The following is a 15,869-nucleotide window of genomic DNA, read 5'->3' on the forward strand; positions in this document are numbered from 1 at the left end:
AGATTTGTTTCGCATGGGCTAATGGCAGTAATTCAGCATCAACCTTTTGTTCTATGGGCAGTCAAAAGATGGGCTTATCATGGCGAACAGCTTTATGCCTCGTCAAAAGATTCGTTTCTCATGGGCCAACAGCTTTTATCTGCCGTCAATTAAGCATCTGCTTTACGTGAAGTCAAAAGATTGGTTTCCCATGGGCTAACACTGATAGCAACATTTTGGTTTCTTGTGTTGGGAAACAAGCCATCCCAGATTATATCTACTATAAGATTTATCAAGGCTCGTACTATCTAAGAAACACACACAAATCAGTCAACTCGTCCATGTTAATTAAATTCAACTCCACAAAATTAAAGATAAGTTGCCATGATCGAACCCGCCCATAAAATTTGGAAACTCTATATATGCACTTCTCACATTCTGAAAATTTAGTGATGTGCTATAGTAATTTTGCGGCGAGTTGATAGTCAAATATTTTGATTCTAAAATATAAGTGTGGTGGTTATCTACGATACTGTATTAAAAATTATAATCCAAAAGCTTAAAAACAATTAGTTAAATGCAAAAGGACCACATGTATATAATGCCCATAAAAAGCTCCATCATTGAATACTTTAACATGGGATCGCAACATGCTATATTCGTTGAGTTCATGCCTTCAGTCTATGCAATTGGCTTGACCCAGAGAAATTTGCATGCAATTGGTGACATTAACCGGCGACCTCCCAGTTTGTAACTTGAAATGCTCCCAAAGCTCTAACCAAACAAGAAACAGAGAGTTGTTAAGGTGATGATTTTGCATTTTGTGTAATTTGAGATTCTTAAATTCGAAAGAAAAAGTGATTTTATGGAACCGTATTTTTAGGTGGTCAGCCCACGATAAGAATGAGGATTGGGATTTTAGTTTAGTGCATCAAAGTTAAGGAGTCTCAACTATTTTGAGACCGTAAACTGGAGGGAACTGTTAATATTTTTTAGACCGTAACGACATTCCTGGTGATTGTGGCGACGATGACGTCGGACTACGTGATTGTAGATGATGATCCCTTTTGTTGACAGAAATGAGACAAGCGACTGATAGAGAGGGAAGAGAGGCTGAGAGCTTCTTTGCGATGTGGGTAATGAATTAATGATCACCTGCACCAAAGCACACATTGGTTCCTTAAATTAACCAATCAACGACTGGTCAGCAGCCAATTTTAGCCCCAAGTACAAGATTGTTCATCTTAACCCTTGAAGAAATTGGAGTTCAAGGCTAAATTTAATGGTTTGCAAGAGAAATGAGAGACCAATTAACAGCAAAAATTTTTCTTTGCTTCGACCATCTTTTCTTTTTTCTCTTGATCTATTTTGGGAGATTTTGTGTATAAATAAATTTATGCGGCTGATCTTGGGTGAACGTGGAGTCCAGTTCGACCATTCATCTAGTCGATAGCCATCGAGAAAAATGTGCATGACGTGGCTCCACAATTTATCCAATATTAGATCGCTCTCCTCTCCCGAGTTAGATTTAAGTCTAGATCTAGGAGTTTATTCTCCCGATTTAGATTCAGGTTTAAATATGGGAGTTCCTTACAGGTATTTGCTATATGTTCTTTCAACATATTGATGTTAGTGTCTCTGCACGGCGATAGCACTGAGGACATTGAATCTAGACGCGCACCGCAAGCCATTGAAAATGGAGTGGGGGATATCGGCCGGTGCTCATCACTGAATCTAGTAATTGGCCGCCGAATGTTTACTGTGGTAAATCTGTTATTGAGAGATGAGAGTGTGCTTTTAGCTGCAGACTATGCTTTATGCTTTGTTATTTGCGTTCTAGTATTTGCTTTGTTCAAAAAAAAAAATTAACAGCATAAAAGGGCGAATTAAGATGGGATGGATATATTCGGGTTGGTTTGGTATGGCAAAATCTAGTAAAGTCAACAAATTTTGCTTTTTGGTTTCAAATTTGATTTGACACGATGATTTCAAACCAATCAATCTTATTACGTTATTATTGTCTATTACCATTGCTACTCAATTTGCAAAATGAGCAATTCACTATCAATATTATTAGCTTCCGAGAAACATTGCTTCAAATTTGACTACCAGGTAGAGCAAGTAGCCAAGTACCACTGACATAGTGTTTCGATTTCGCCCTTTGATGCAGCTTCCCAACGGCCTCCACAATGTCTTCCTCAGTTTTGCATAAGTGGATTTCTTTAGGTACAGTCCTCAATTTGGACAGACATCGATCCCGACTCGAGAAAGACGTTGCATGGCTCCTTTAGCAACTCTCCATTCCTTTTCTAGCAAAAAAATAAAAAAACTCTCCATTCCTCTCAATTCCATGGCCCAACCAAGAGCAACCTCCTCCGATGCAGAGGCAAATACTTGTGTTCCGGCATCTCCTTGATTTGGCCATGTAAGTATAGTTTACAATCATACAGATTGCTAGACATTTTACACAAATCGTCTCGGCTGAAACCTTGCCAAGGAGCAAGGAAACAAAAGGGGGCGGATTCGTGGAGTTTGTAAGTTTACCAAGTTGTGGAATCATATCTTGCTTTTCGGTGGGGGGGCACGGATTGCAAACGGACCACTTTTGTAGTTTTGGCAGTTTGTCTCAATTTCTCTGGACGAAACAAAGAATACAACCACAACTTCTCTCAACCGACAATGGGTTGAATTTATTGAAAAGATAGAGATACCCCAAAAACATATGATACATGATTGTGTAAACCAATCTTGATATGTGGAAGTTTTCAAGGGAAAAATTTCTCATCTATTGCACAATCGGTAAAATACAAATGAAAATATTTCTTTATTAAATATGATTAATGAGTGTCCTTGAAGCATTCTTTAATTAGATTATGATAAATTCATAAAAAAACTGTCAAAAGTAGCAAAGGGGGGAGGCTCCGTCTCTTTACATTCATTCCCCATGTTTAGAGAAGGATTACCATAAGATTATGATGTGAACTCTCATCTGCAAGATTCGACAATTAGCACCGAAAGAACGGAGAAAAAGATTGCTTCTTGCTTCATGCTTCCCGTTTCGACCACCACCAATTGCTTTGTCTCTTCTCTTTTTGTCTTTTTGGGGTCCCTTTAGCTTTGATGGACAGCTGCACGAAAAAATTGTAAAGAAAGACCGATGCACAGGAGCTGAAGAAATTATGAGCGCGAAACCTGAGGAGGTGCCTCACGGTTTCAGCCGCCGTTGCTTTGTCGTATCTTTACATGTTGCTCGTCCCTTTGATTAATATGTTTTGACAAAGCCAATTGGTGTTTCCTTAATCACGCTTTTTCGTTTTTCTCTATGAGTTTATATTTTACGTCTCGTTGTTCATCTAAATGCAAGAATTGGACTATACAAACCGAAATCAACATGCCGCTTCTATTTCACGCATTCGAACACTGTTTCAAAAGAGGAAAAATGAACTCCCTTCTAATTGTTTGCTTTGCCCCCCGCAATCTATGTTAAGATATTTTATGTTTGGATGTCAACAAACTTGGTTTGAATTAATGAAGTTTCTCAGTTTTCACCCCAAAAAAAAAAAAAAAAAGCTGTTTCAACTCGCGAGAGCATCTTGTCAAACACCTGGCCAGCATTTGGAAAAATGCTCAGATCTTCCCTCTTCTTTGGTTTAGCATCAACCTTTGACGACGAAATCTGCAACGCCACGAGGAATGACTCAACTTCGTCTAGTCTCGCATTAGCATCTCTCGAGAAGCATTGGGTTTGCGCTATGAATCTACTGTTTACTATCTACATCAGCACCTTTTCAAAAATGAGGTTTCCGTGCTGAGCCCACCTTGCAGGCCAAATGACACGTAGATGTGGTTAAGTGAAAGTTTATATCTGTCTGCGATCCCAGAATTTGGATAAACTAACGTAACCATTGAAAAGGATATAAATTAGCAACTCCATAGAAGAGGTTTTATGAGACACTCCGAAGGTCTGAACTGATGCCGGAGAGTACATTATCTTTCAGACTTAATTAGTCAATTTACAACAGAATTCCAGCTAGAGAAAGCTAAAATTCTCTCATCGCAGGAGGACAGCAACATTTGCCGCCCGCGTCACCAATCGACAAGTAATCATATGCTTTCTCGCTACATCCAGCAATTTCATCTCTGTTCTCCAAAGGGAAAGAACAAAGTAGGCACACATAAAAGAATCCTTAAATGTACAACGAAATGAATCACACATTCCGAAAGCAACACGCCAATTTCGGCTTTAGGTACCGCAGTTTCTAATCTCACCCGCGCATTTCGTCAAACATCTGACCAGCGCAATGGAATGCTCGGATCTTCCGTCCTCCCCAATGCAGCTTTCACGGCGACGTCTTCAACCCCGCGAGCGATGACTCGTATTTCTTCACATGCCTCCCGTCCAGCGTCTCTGGAGGAGGATGGAATTCGCTCCACCTCCACTCCGCGTGCCCTTCACCCATCCCTTTGTCCCCTCGTGCGCTCGGGAGAACCTGGCAATCTTCCATGAGCAAGTCGCGAGTCGTCTCGACGGCGAGCGAAACGGACAGATTCCCCACCATTGAAGTCCGCAAGGAAGATTGGGAAAAGGAAACGAAACAGAATGGGCAAAATTGGAGAATGGAGATGGAATTTATGATAATGAAATGCGTGATGTGAGCATCGAAACGATTACGCACAAATGGCTGGAAATGAGTAGTCTTTTAGCGTTCTAGCGTCCCCCGTCGAGCGATCTCGAGCGAATTAATTCGATTTTTTTTTCCGCTCAACCAAGGAATTTGAATTTTATTGCCGACTTAAAATTATGAAAAATATGAACTCTCCCTTTATTCTCGTTGTATATCGCCAGGGTGCTAACTCAACAGAGAAGAGCAAGCGTGAAATGAAGGAATATAGAGATGCAATTAGTGCGCGTACTGCTTAACTTAATGTTAGACAACGGTTATGATTTAAATTTAAGAATTTGGGATGGCTTGAACAAATGAATTAGCAAATACAATATTATTATCATCAATATTTTGATATAATTTATTTATTTAATAAAGTAAGACGAAAACCTCTTTTCACGTAAAGAGAGACAATTAAGAGAGAGATAAAGAGAGGAGAGGGAGGGAGAATAGCACTCACATTGCCAACTACGCCGGCCAACAAGAAAGACCAGAAAGTTTGTAGGATTGCTCCATTTGCATAGACACAATATTTGATCCAAAATGTCATATGATTGCCCATTACAAACTTTACTGGAAAAAAAATTATTATACGGCTGCTTCATGCCAGAGTAGAAATGCCCTACTTGGCCTTTCAAATTAATTATTAGTCTACCAGGGCACTATCCCCAAGTCAGGGTGCCTCCAAAGCTCATCAAACATGTCTCCCGAACCATCATATGTGGAGATCCCTCGAGGCAAAATCTTCAATTTGGGACGTCTGCTGATCCCCAATCGAGAAAGATGAGGCAAGGCTCCTTCAAATGACCCTCCACTCCTCCAAATAAGACAAATCAGAAAGAACTAACTGCTTGAGTTGAGGAAAGCCTCCTGCTGAGCAAACCATTTTCTTTACCACAAAAGCCCAAGACCCCAGTAGGAGAACAACCAAGTGATGCAATTTCTCCAATATCGGCATCGGATCTTCTTCGAGTTTCGAATAGAGTAAGACTAGCTTCCTCAGTTGCTGGGGTAGATTCTTATGCTCCGGTAACTTGTCTATTTTTCCATGTATGGATAGCGTACAAGAATGGTGACAACTTGACAATTGACATAATTCACCTTCGGTGAATGAACGATCACGGCCTGAGAATCTAAAAGATGAGGATCGAAGATGTTTTAAAGTGAATTCAGCAAGTTTTGGAATTATCTCCTACTCTTGACAACGAATAAGAGTTAGTTTTTGCAGATTGTTCAGTTTACCTACATCGTTCACATCACAGTTATCCGGACAAAAGTTTCTCAATGTCCGTAGATTCTTCAAAGTGTCCAACCGCAATTTCTTCCGATCCCCATTGGATTTCTCCTTGACGGCAAACAGGATGGGAAGGTGGAGACCCCTCGACTTTGTCATCTTCCGCAACACATTTGGCACAATGGGTTTCTCCTGGACAGTAAACACGATGGGAAGTTGGAGACACCTCAACCTTGTCATCTTCCACAACACATTTGGCACAATTACCGTATCACATGATACAAAATGCAGGTTCAAGAATTCCATGCATACAAGGTTTCCCAAAGATTGAGGCAAGCCCTGGAACCAACTTCCTGCAAAACTTAAGAATCTCAAATGGACTAGGTCTCCCACTGATTTATGTAAATTTCCTTTCATCTTTGGAAGGTGCTCCAGCTTCAGAACTCTAAGGAACTTACAGTTAATGAAAATAGGTTGAAATTGCTTCCACTCATTATTGACATGTCCGAAGAACATGAGAGTTCGAAGGTGGAGCATAGTCCTTTCCATTGATTTTATGCTCGGAATCATGTTTCCTTTAGCACTCCCGTGCAAATTGAGAGAAAGCCTTCGTGTTTTGCAAGTTGACTCGACTTTTATTGCCCTCAAAGAAGTTCAATCGTCCAGCTTTTTGTCTTTGTGAATGTTAAGAATGCTTAGAAAACTCTCTTGCGTGGCCTTGGAGACGCATAAGTCTCGCATGAGGTCGTGGAGGTGGCATGTTTTGATCTTTCCACTCAAGTTGAATCGTACTTGAACCATCCCCCTCTTAACCAACTCCGTTAAATGTTGCTCTGATACATGTTCCACCGGAATTTCTCTCTCTTTGTCATTCAACGACACAAAGCCTTCAGCAATCCACATGTGAAGAACCTTCGTTACAGGGATTTCTGCATCCTCCAGAAAGCTACCCAAATAGAGGAAGCATGACTTTAGATGCCATGGTAGATCGTCATAGCTTAAGGCTAACACTTTTGATACATCACTCGTATCACTAAAATGCAAATTGATCTTTTCGTAAACTGTTTCCCACTCGTTGACCGCCAAAAGTCCACCGAGCACAAAGACAGCCAAGGGTAATCCTCCACACTTCTTAAGGAGTTCATATCCTAACCTCTCCATGTCGTCAGTGTTTACTGCACAATATCAAGCAATAAATTGCAACTCAGCAATAAGATAAAGATGTAACTATCATAAGAAGACAACTTCAAGGACGAATATCTCGTTTTAAATATATAAATAAGATGTTATAGTTCTTTATATTTCGTGGTTCATTCATGCTTTTGTAAGGGGAAAGACTATAGGGACCATGGCAAAGCTCCTATATATGCCTCCATCTATGCCTGAAAGATCAAGAACCCTAAATTAACAAATGGAATGTATTGTCTTTGTTACTAGTGGCTTGAATTACGTGACTCAAGCAAATGTATAACAACACTAATCCTGCTTGATGAAGAAAAATGAAAGCAACACAAGGATAACTCGAGTGTGCTAGTAGTCTCCCCTGACTTGAGTGTGCTACTAATCTCCTGCACAGATTCTAGTGAAATCTTCATTTTGCCGCTCTAGTCGCATAAAGAGTCACGATTTTCCTAACAATCTCAAATCTTATTATTAAGCCAACTATTTGCAAATGCATAAAAGGTGGACCTGAGATTAAGCCTATGGAAGAAGTAACATAGCTAGGTTTCACATTATTTCATAAATCCTATCAAAACCGCTTATTATGTTGGCCATATAAAAGCCTCTTCGATAGTCATCCTCACTAGAGGAAAGGAGGAGCAAAGTTGTGGATGTTTGTTTAGAAGTACAATTGCTAGCTATTAAGAAATAAAAGAGGCATATCATTTCCCAAATATCAATATTTTGATGCCTATTACTCCATATATCAATCATTCCAACTCCAGTACAAGCTATCAAGTTATAAATTGTTAAACCTTCCAAGAGACCAGATTGAATAATCAAGCACCTTGTCTTTGTCCCTCCACCTCTAACTGTATTGTGATACCTTCTACAGCTTGCCCCACAGTAATACCTTCACCGACTTTTGGTCCAACAGAAGAAAGGCCAACGGCTAACCCTGTGGAAGAGCCATAAATCGAATTCAACGAGCTTTATAATATCTTGACGCTACTATATGGTAGGATAATATCCTTCGAGAAGCCTTACCTTTCGTTTTAGGAAACGCTCTCTTCATCAGCAACTCCCAGCTCTCCTTGTCCGATAAGCACTGAGGTTCATGAAAAAAACCTTGAGGATCAATATACTCCGCTACTTCTCTATTGCGGGTTGTTATCACTAGCTTGCTTCTCGTGTTCTTGACTGGGAATGCGGCTCGAAGACTATCCCATGCCCGTTTGGTCCAAATATCATCAAGAACCACAATACATCTCTTCTCTTGTTGGATCTTGTATAGAGCTTTAAACAATTCATGATCTATCATGTTCATAACCCTCTCTCTTTGATGAGGGATCAAATTAACAAGAATTTCCACCAAGATATCTTTCACGTTGTATTCTTGGGATATGTAAGACCAAGTGAAACAATCAAAATTCTTCTTCACTTTGTCAAGAGCGAGGACTTGCCTAGCGAGTGAAGTTTTACCCAAACCACCCATTCCCCATATAAAAATAACTCTCTGCTCTTTTCCATCCTTCAACAACTCTTTCACCAACTCCTTAATATTGTCTTCCCTCCCAACAAAATCCTCCTCAAAATGGTCGTAAGTCTGTTTCGGCGTGGAAGCTTTCGCGTGTTCGCGTTCCCCTTCCTTCACAGATTGTATGCCATACTTCTGCATCCTGCTTCCAATATCGGAAATTCTGGATTTTAAGCCCTCGATCTCTGTTGCCACCACATGAGTATGCACGCACGTGCACTTTGCCATGAAGCAAGCATACGCTTTGATGATGTTTCGTCCCTTCTTTGGCGCGACTCTGAGGATGTATCGCTCGATGACGTCCTCGGCATCATAGGCAACGTCTCGGAGTTGCGTGACCCATTCTCCGACAGCTTCGTTGTGCTCTTGTCTCCTGTCCGCATCCCTCAGCAAGCACCGGATCAGGTTCAGCTCCATTTGCAAGTCCCCGACCTTGCCCTCCACGCCCCACAAGAATTTGGCCTCGTCGATGAGCAGCTAATTTCCTATTGTCTGCCCCACAGACGAAACAACCGATTCGGCCATTGGTATTGTACTACTTGAGAATGATCAGTGGAGATTACGATAGAGAATGACTCGAGAATTCACTTATGATGCGTTACCAAGCTCTGAACACATATAGGCCTGCGAGTTGCAAAGAAGAGAGGAAAGGAATAAGTTCTCGGAAAGTTGCGTATTGCATTGATAATCACATATTCTATATCCACCGACACAAGAAAAGCACCCCAAGAAGAAAAGAATGGAGTAATCTTCCAAGAGATTACCACCGATGTGCAAATAAGTCATCACTTATGATAAGCAAAAAATCTCAAGACCAGCATTGGTTATATAATCGGTCACATTATCCCGCACAAAATGCACCGAACACACGCGCGAGAGTCATGAGAGGGAAGAAATTCCGCATTGGATGTCCAAAGCTAGTAAAAAAAAAACAGATAATTCCTACTTGGCACATAATTCAATGGCTGAAACTTTTGCATAAATGTGGGTCCAACAAAATTATCGATGGACGCTTTGGGATCTTTTCCCCCCAACAGAATGTGATTAAACTTCTTAGGAGGGTTATGACAGAGACTTGAGAAGGTATAAAGGTTTTCTTGATTAAAGGACGAATCATGAGTTTGCTTGATGCTGTCGTGCTAAATACTATGCTCTCCTGTTAATAGGCTTTCTTGTTTAGCTCGCGGTGTGAGTTAAAATCGAATCAAAAGTTTGTTTGAGAAAGTCACGCAAAGGGTGTGGTTGTGCAGTGACTTAGCCTTTGAACTCATATTAAATAATTCATCTCCCTCCATAACTATTTAAGCTCTCAAAGGCGGTGTCGCTCTCGCAGCTCTCGAAATCCCTAGAAGATCTTCTTCTTCTTCATCCCCCCAAATGCAGAAACCGCCCTGGATGATGCTTCCAAGAAGTGGAGCGTCGTCTTCACGAAGCACCTGAAGCAGAAGAAGCGCAAGGTTTATCACGACGGCTTCCTCTCTCTATCTTACTACTGATATCTGCCGTTCATGTCCCAGCTCAACTCGATCAGCGTACTTAGTTACCTGCGATTGGACATGATTCGGCTTGATTGGCTAGTCTACGTCGAAAATGCAGTGGCGATCGATTTGTTACCGTCTTTTCCTCGAATTTAGCTCGCTCGATCGAACTGAATAGCATCCTTTCGGATTATGAGTTAGTCTGTCATCGAGGAATGTTCTGTGCTTTGGTGTAGATTGTGGAGGCTACAAACTCCGTCTCTTTCTCCACCTCACCAGTCCCCAGTTGTAAGTACGTCAACGTCCCTGCCTTCTCTCTCTCTCTCTCTCTCTCTCTCTCTCTCTCTCTCTCTCTCTCTCTCTCTCTCTCTCTCTCTAACTCCGAGTTACAGCTTCACAAGCTCAACGGAAGTGGAGGGAAATGGGAATGGAGCCGGTGAAGAAGGCGTCACCTGCGTCCTCTTTTGCAGGCGCTACTTCCTGGCGTCTCACAATCACACCAAAGTCTACTTGAGCCAATAACCATTTATCCAGGTTCAGACCCTATGTGATTCTGATTCCCCTACGGTATATGAAAGAAAATGCTTTAATGTTCCACTTTCTTCGGTTGCAAGTGGTTGATGGAATTAGCTGGATGTGTTTTGAGCGGAAAAAAGGGATTTGATTGCATCGACTTGAGGTCTCGATGCCATCCAATTATTTTCACATCCATTGGTAGAGCCGGATTTCAACTACCTATTGCACTGAAGTGATATCCCGTTTCTGCCTCTGATCGTTGTAAGATAGTAGAATTGTATACTTTGAGACACTGTAGTAAGCGATGAAATTTTACTTGGCTAAATAAACAAACCAATCTGCTCTTGTCAGGGTCCTACTTAAACTTGCCGTAATGATCCCATTATCGCCAGCACATGCCTTTGGATAAATAACAGACTAGGAATAGAAAGCATGTTCAACTTTGCACATTTGGCTCGGTCTTACGTTTAAATGTAGATATATCCGCGTTAATCAGTGTGCTTGGGTTTATGGCAGTGTAAGGACTTACTGTTTCATATGTTTCCAAATTTTCTCTCTAGCGGCACCTTGAAGATCATTCGTTCATCTGTTTTCCATTTTCATAGGTTGATGAGTGGCCCTAGATGAGGTGCCACATGTTATAGGAAACTACCATATTTGTGTGGTGAAGAACAAGCGCCTCGACTCAGATACTATAGCTTGAGTGAAACAGATGAAGCTTATAATGCAATCTGGTGTCGGTCTGGAAGGTGATAATCTCCCCGAGTTTGGTTTATTTTGTCAGTATTATTACTATGTTTTGTTAGATCTTAATTGAATTTAGTACCCAACATTTACATCTCCACGAAGGTGTTGATATTGACGCTGCCACCAAAAATGGAATAAAAGTTGCCAGGATTCCAGGTGACATCACGGGAAATGCAGCATCATGTGCAGAGATGGCGATTTACCTGATGCTGGGTTTACTCCGAAGTATGTTTGATCACTGGAAAAATCTTGAGTAGCTGGCATGTGATTCATTCTTACACGCAGAGTCCACAGTTTAGGTTTGTCGTATGTCCTGCTTCTTTTTGTTCCTTCATAGGGAATGACAGGTTGAATATTTTAGCTGTAACATTTTCTGAAATGTGAATAAATCCCCTATTGTTTTGCATTCTCATCCTTTTCTGGTCGAAGTTCCAAGTGAATGTTTGATCATCAGCGCCAGTGCGTAGGTGTTTATATCTTCATTGATATTCTGGGAAACAGGAAAATCGTTCAAATTATACCCCAACTTCAAAACATAGCAAAACATCCTACATAAGGTCAACATCTGAATGAAAACGTTCATTTACAATTCAAGTTGACATAAGGCTTCACATAAGGATTCCTGTGTTTGCATGACACCACTTGACATAAGGCTTCCCGTGTTTGCATTCGTTGGCTGCATGCTGCTACTCCCGTCCATATTACTCAGAGGTGCATCCACTGAAGATGTCGCCATCATGGTCGAACTCCCATTATGCGACAATCCAGGAGTTGGAATCATCGTTGTCATTGAATTAGGATTCACTGGATTTCGATTATTAATAGTTGGACGCTTGATCAAACTACGCAACCGGGACTCCAGCGTGCCCAAATTCATATACTCATCCTACATAATTGTAATTTCAAAGTAGCAAAAGAATGTCAAGTCCTACTCACCAAAAAAAAGGAAATACTGATAATCACGAGAAAACACAGGTGAAACCAGGCAACAGAAATGAACATATTATTGCCTTTCGCAGATGTAAAACGTAAAACACTATAAACATACCCAATAAAGGGCAATCATAAGCCGCTTTTTGTACTTTTACAAAGAAGAATAGGAGAGAAATGATGAGGATGGGAAGACCTTTGAGTGAGAAGATTTGAAGAGACCGTCTTCGAGGCGTATAACAATATCCTTCAGCTTCTGCATTTGAGAGTCATTAATTGGCTGTGCATGCCTCTGTGCTAATAGAACAAAGCTGAAAAGGACAGTAAAAAGTTCAATCAGCAAACAAGGACCAATGGAACTGTGGAAGCTAAAGCACAAGAACAAGTGCTCTAGATTAGATTACATCTTCTCTTGCATATAGCTCCGAGCTCTGAGAAGATCCGTGTCCACGCTGAACGCAGCATGAAGGGCACCAGTGCCTGCAGCTACTATATTCAGGACAACATTGCCATTTTGCTGGGATAACCCAGGCAACTGAGTGCCCGATTGACAAGATAAATGCCCCGATATATCTGCCTGTACAATCATCACATCAATCTACAAAAGCTCTCACTCTTCCTGTAATCATTTAAACTCGCAAAGGGTCTACACATGCCTGAGCTGGTGCTACATACATAAAAACTCTATTCACAGTGAACAACTACAACTAATACCGCCAGGCACCAATGCAGACAGCCATAACAAGAGTTTATAGAGAGCACATGCCTTTGGATTAATTCTGTTTGACATAAGGCTTCCCGTGTTTGCATTCGTTGGCTGCACGCTACTACTCCCAGCTATATTACTCATAGGTCCATCCACTGAAGTTGTCACCGTCATGGTCGAACTCCCATTATGCGACAATCCAGGACTTGGAATCATCGTTGTCATTGAGATAGGATTGACTGGATTTTGATTATTAGGAGATGGACGCTTGATCAAACTATGCAACCGGGACTCCAATGTGTCCAAATTCATATACTCATCCTACATAATTGTAATTTTAAAGTAGCAAAAGAATGGCAAGTCCTATCCACCAAAAAAAGAAAAGGAAATACTAATAATCACGAGAAAAAACAGGTGAAACCAGACAAGAGAAATGAACAGATTATTGGCTTTCGCAGATATAAAATGTAAAACACCGAAAAAAACCCAATAAAGGGCAATCATCCGCCGCTTATTGTACTTTTACAAAAAAGAAGAGGCAAGAAATGATGAGGATGGGAAGACCATTGAGTGAGAAGATTTGAAGAGACCGTCTTCGAGGCGTATAACAATATCCTTCAGCTTCTGCATTTGCGAGTCATTAATTGGCTGCTGATGCCGCTGTGCTAAGAGAACAAAGCTGAAAAGGACAGTAAAAAGTTCAATCAGCAAACAAGGACCACTGGAACTGTGCAGGTTAAAGCACAAGAAGAACAAGTGCTCCAGATTAGATTACATCTTCTCTTGCATATAGCTCCGAGCCCTGAGAAGATCCGTGTCCGCGCCAAACGCAGCAGGAGGGGCACCACCGCCTGCAGCTACCGTATTCGAGACAACATTGCCACTTTGCTGGGACACCCCAAGCAACTGAGGGCCCGATTGACTAGATACATGCCCCCACATATCTGCCTGTACATTCATCACATCAATCTACAAAAGCTCGAGCTTCACTCTTCCTGTAATCATTCAAACTCGCAAAGGTCTACGCATGCCCGAGCTGGTGCCAACATATAAAAAAAAAAACTCTATCCACAGCGAACAAACCACACCCAGAACCGCCAGGCACCAGTGCAGACAGCCGTGACAAGAGATTATAGAGAGCATCGACAAAGCAAGCAAAAGCAGACGACATTCAACATCACTCTCTCGAGAATCTCTCGAGCACGGGAAGAGGGAGAAAAATTGGGAAGAAATTCACATCCAGATGCTGGGAAAAAAAAAATCAAAGCTTTGATAACGGGAGACGACGGGTTGAAGGACTGGAGAACCGTCAGTGGTGTGAAACAGGAACCTTTTATGAGACCCGGAATCCCCCCGTCAGAGGACGAAATCGGGGATCGACGAAACTGAAGTGAAGTGCGATCCGCGACGAGAAGAGCGACGGCGCCAGTAGGCAGTGATCTCAAATTCGGAGATCAATCGGATTTGATCGCGACGATTTACGATGGTCTCAATTCTATTTATGTTAAATTATATCTCGAACTTTGAGTTCGTACGAAATCCAATCCGAAATCCGTAATATTGAGAAGGATTTTTACTGGAGAAATCATCGCTGATCAGATGCGAGGATAGGAATCCCACGTTTTCTTATCTTTGATTGAATTTCCTTCCTTGAAGGGCCTCTCATAACTGCACACAAAGATTTGACCGGTTTTGACTGCTAGGACTCTTCCTTTTGTAGTGCGTACACAGTGCGTGCGAAGGCGGGGGGCTCACATGTTATTGTGGGGTCAGTGCCCCTTAATTCGCCTAGTAAAGGTGCAAGGGCCGGATTGGAGCCAACTCCTTTCTTTTTCCCTGATAAAGAATTAAATGAATTCATTTAGTGTATGTATAGGTTTTTATATTAAATGAATTCATGACGCAGCCGCACACTTGAACTTATTTCCCCAGTTGGTTTGAGTTTTTTTCAAACTGACCAAGATCCTGCACCAGGACGTAATCAGCTATTGGATTTTATTGTTTCAAGATCATCTTAACGTGGGCTTCGAGTCACACATGCGAACAAAACATCGGAAAGTTCTTTATGGTGGGTCAGGTTTCTCAACTCATTGAATTGCATCTTTGTTGAGACACTGATCTTGAGTGTTGAACTAATAATTTGGTGTTTGAAGTATTGGTTGGAGATAATATAGATGGCCATGGCTCCCAAATCCCGCAAGCTGATCTTTTCCTTAAGTAAGCTCCAGCCGACATATTAGGCTTGTGGCAACGCCACTAAATATAATCAATTCTAAGTTCAGGAAATAAACTTTGTATAGACACAGACTTAGTTCAATCTCTATCGATGCTCACTTAGACATTGTTCCAGGAAAGTGGCGCCTGAGATGCCCGTCGTCGGCATGAGACTGTGGCTCTATCGGCAAACACATTGGCGGTCTTGAAACCAAACACATTCTATGCGGCGACCAAAGTATGTTGGTGCTGATGTTAATAGTTACAGTAAACTCAAAACAGCCAAATGCCTTTTCTAGCAGTATGAGCTATGAAAATCAGCAAAAAGTAGAATATGAGCCCGAAGCTAAGGCAGACTTGAGCATACCTATGGCTCAAGGCATGCTCAAGTCTTGAGTGGGGGAACTAATAGCCCGATCACGCAGGAATTGGCCTAGTGAAATATGCAATATGGGAACTTTGATGGACAAACAATGGCTTCCCCTTACATTAGGCACCCACAAGATGATGGCTCATAAACCTATACATTCATCATCTACTTAAAACAAGACAACAGAGTGTTTTAGCTCTCACAAAATAGTCATACATCGACTACAGCATACTTGATGGTAAATAGCCAAATACAAGAAAGAAAAATTAACTCTAAATAACACTTTTTTCAGGAGCACCAAACAGTTCTTCACAAGATACATGACAATACTTA

General features: G+C 41.4%; 2 protein-coding genes and 1 pseudogene across 8 annotated transcripts in view; 1 reads left to right on the forward strand and 2 right to left on the reverse strand.

The window, feature by feature from the left end:
* LOC115694064 (histone acetyltransferase HAC1-like) overlaps positions 1 to 15,869 on the reverse strand; it is a 106,454-nt gene that overhangs the window by 88,442 nt on the left and 2,143 nt on the right. For 2 of the 7 annotated variants that reach the window (XM_056317819.1, XM_056317818.1), the window contains exons 3-7: positions 13,517 to 13,631; positions 13,009 to 13,273; positions 12,651 to 12,819; positions 12,443 to 12,557; positions 11,760 to 12,202 (exon numbers count right to left, since the gene is read on the reverse strand). The exons of 1 other annotated variant lie outside the window; for it this stretch is intronic. In XM_056317819.1, coding sequence (XP_056173794.1) covers positions 11,900 to 12,202; positions 12,443 to 12,557; positions 12,651 to 12,819; positions 13,009 to 13,273; positions 13,517 to 13,631 — 967 coding nt within the window. In that variant the 3' untranslated portion in view covers positions 11,760 to 11,899. Of the gene's footprint in view, positions 1 to 11,757; positions 12,203 to 12,442; positions 12,558 to 12,650; positions 12,820 to 13,008; positions 13,274 to 13,516; positions 13,632 to 15,869 lie in introns of those variants that run through there. 4 more of the 7 variants (XM_056317822.1, XM_056317821.1, XM_056317820.1 and 1 more) reach the window with 3 other exon arrangements.
* LOC115665245 (uncharacterized) overlaps positions 1 to 15,869 on the forward strand; it is a 43,466-nt gene that overhangs the window by 17,051 nt on the left and 10,546 nt on the right. The window lies entirely within an intron of this gene.
* Positions 5,091 to 15,863, reverse strand: LOC115663317 (disease resistance protein RPP8-like; annotated as a pseudogene).

The sequence above is a fragment of the Syzygium oleosum genome, unplaced genomic scaffold, assembly GCF_021117445.2.
Source record: "Syzygium oleosum isolate NSW1041296 unplaced genomic scaffold, Sole_v2.1 Sole_v2.14, whole genome shotgun sequence".
Lineage (NCBI taxonomy): Eukaryota > Viridiplantae > Streptophyta > Magnoliopsida > Myrtales > Myrtaceae > Syzygium > Syzygium oleosum.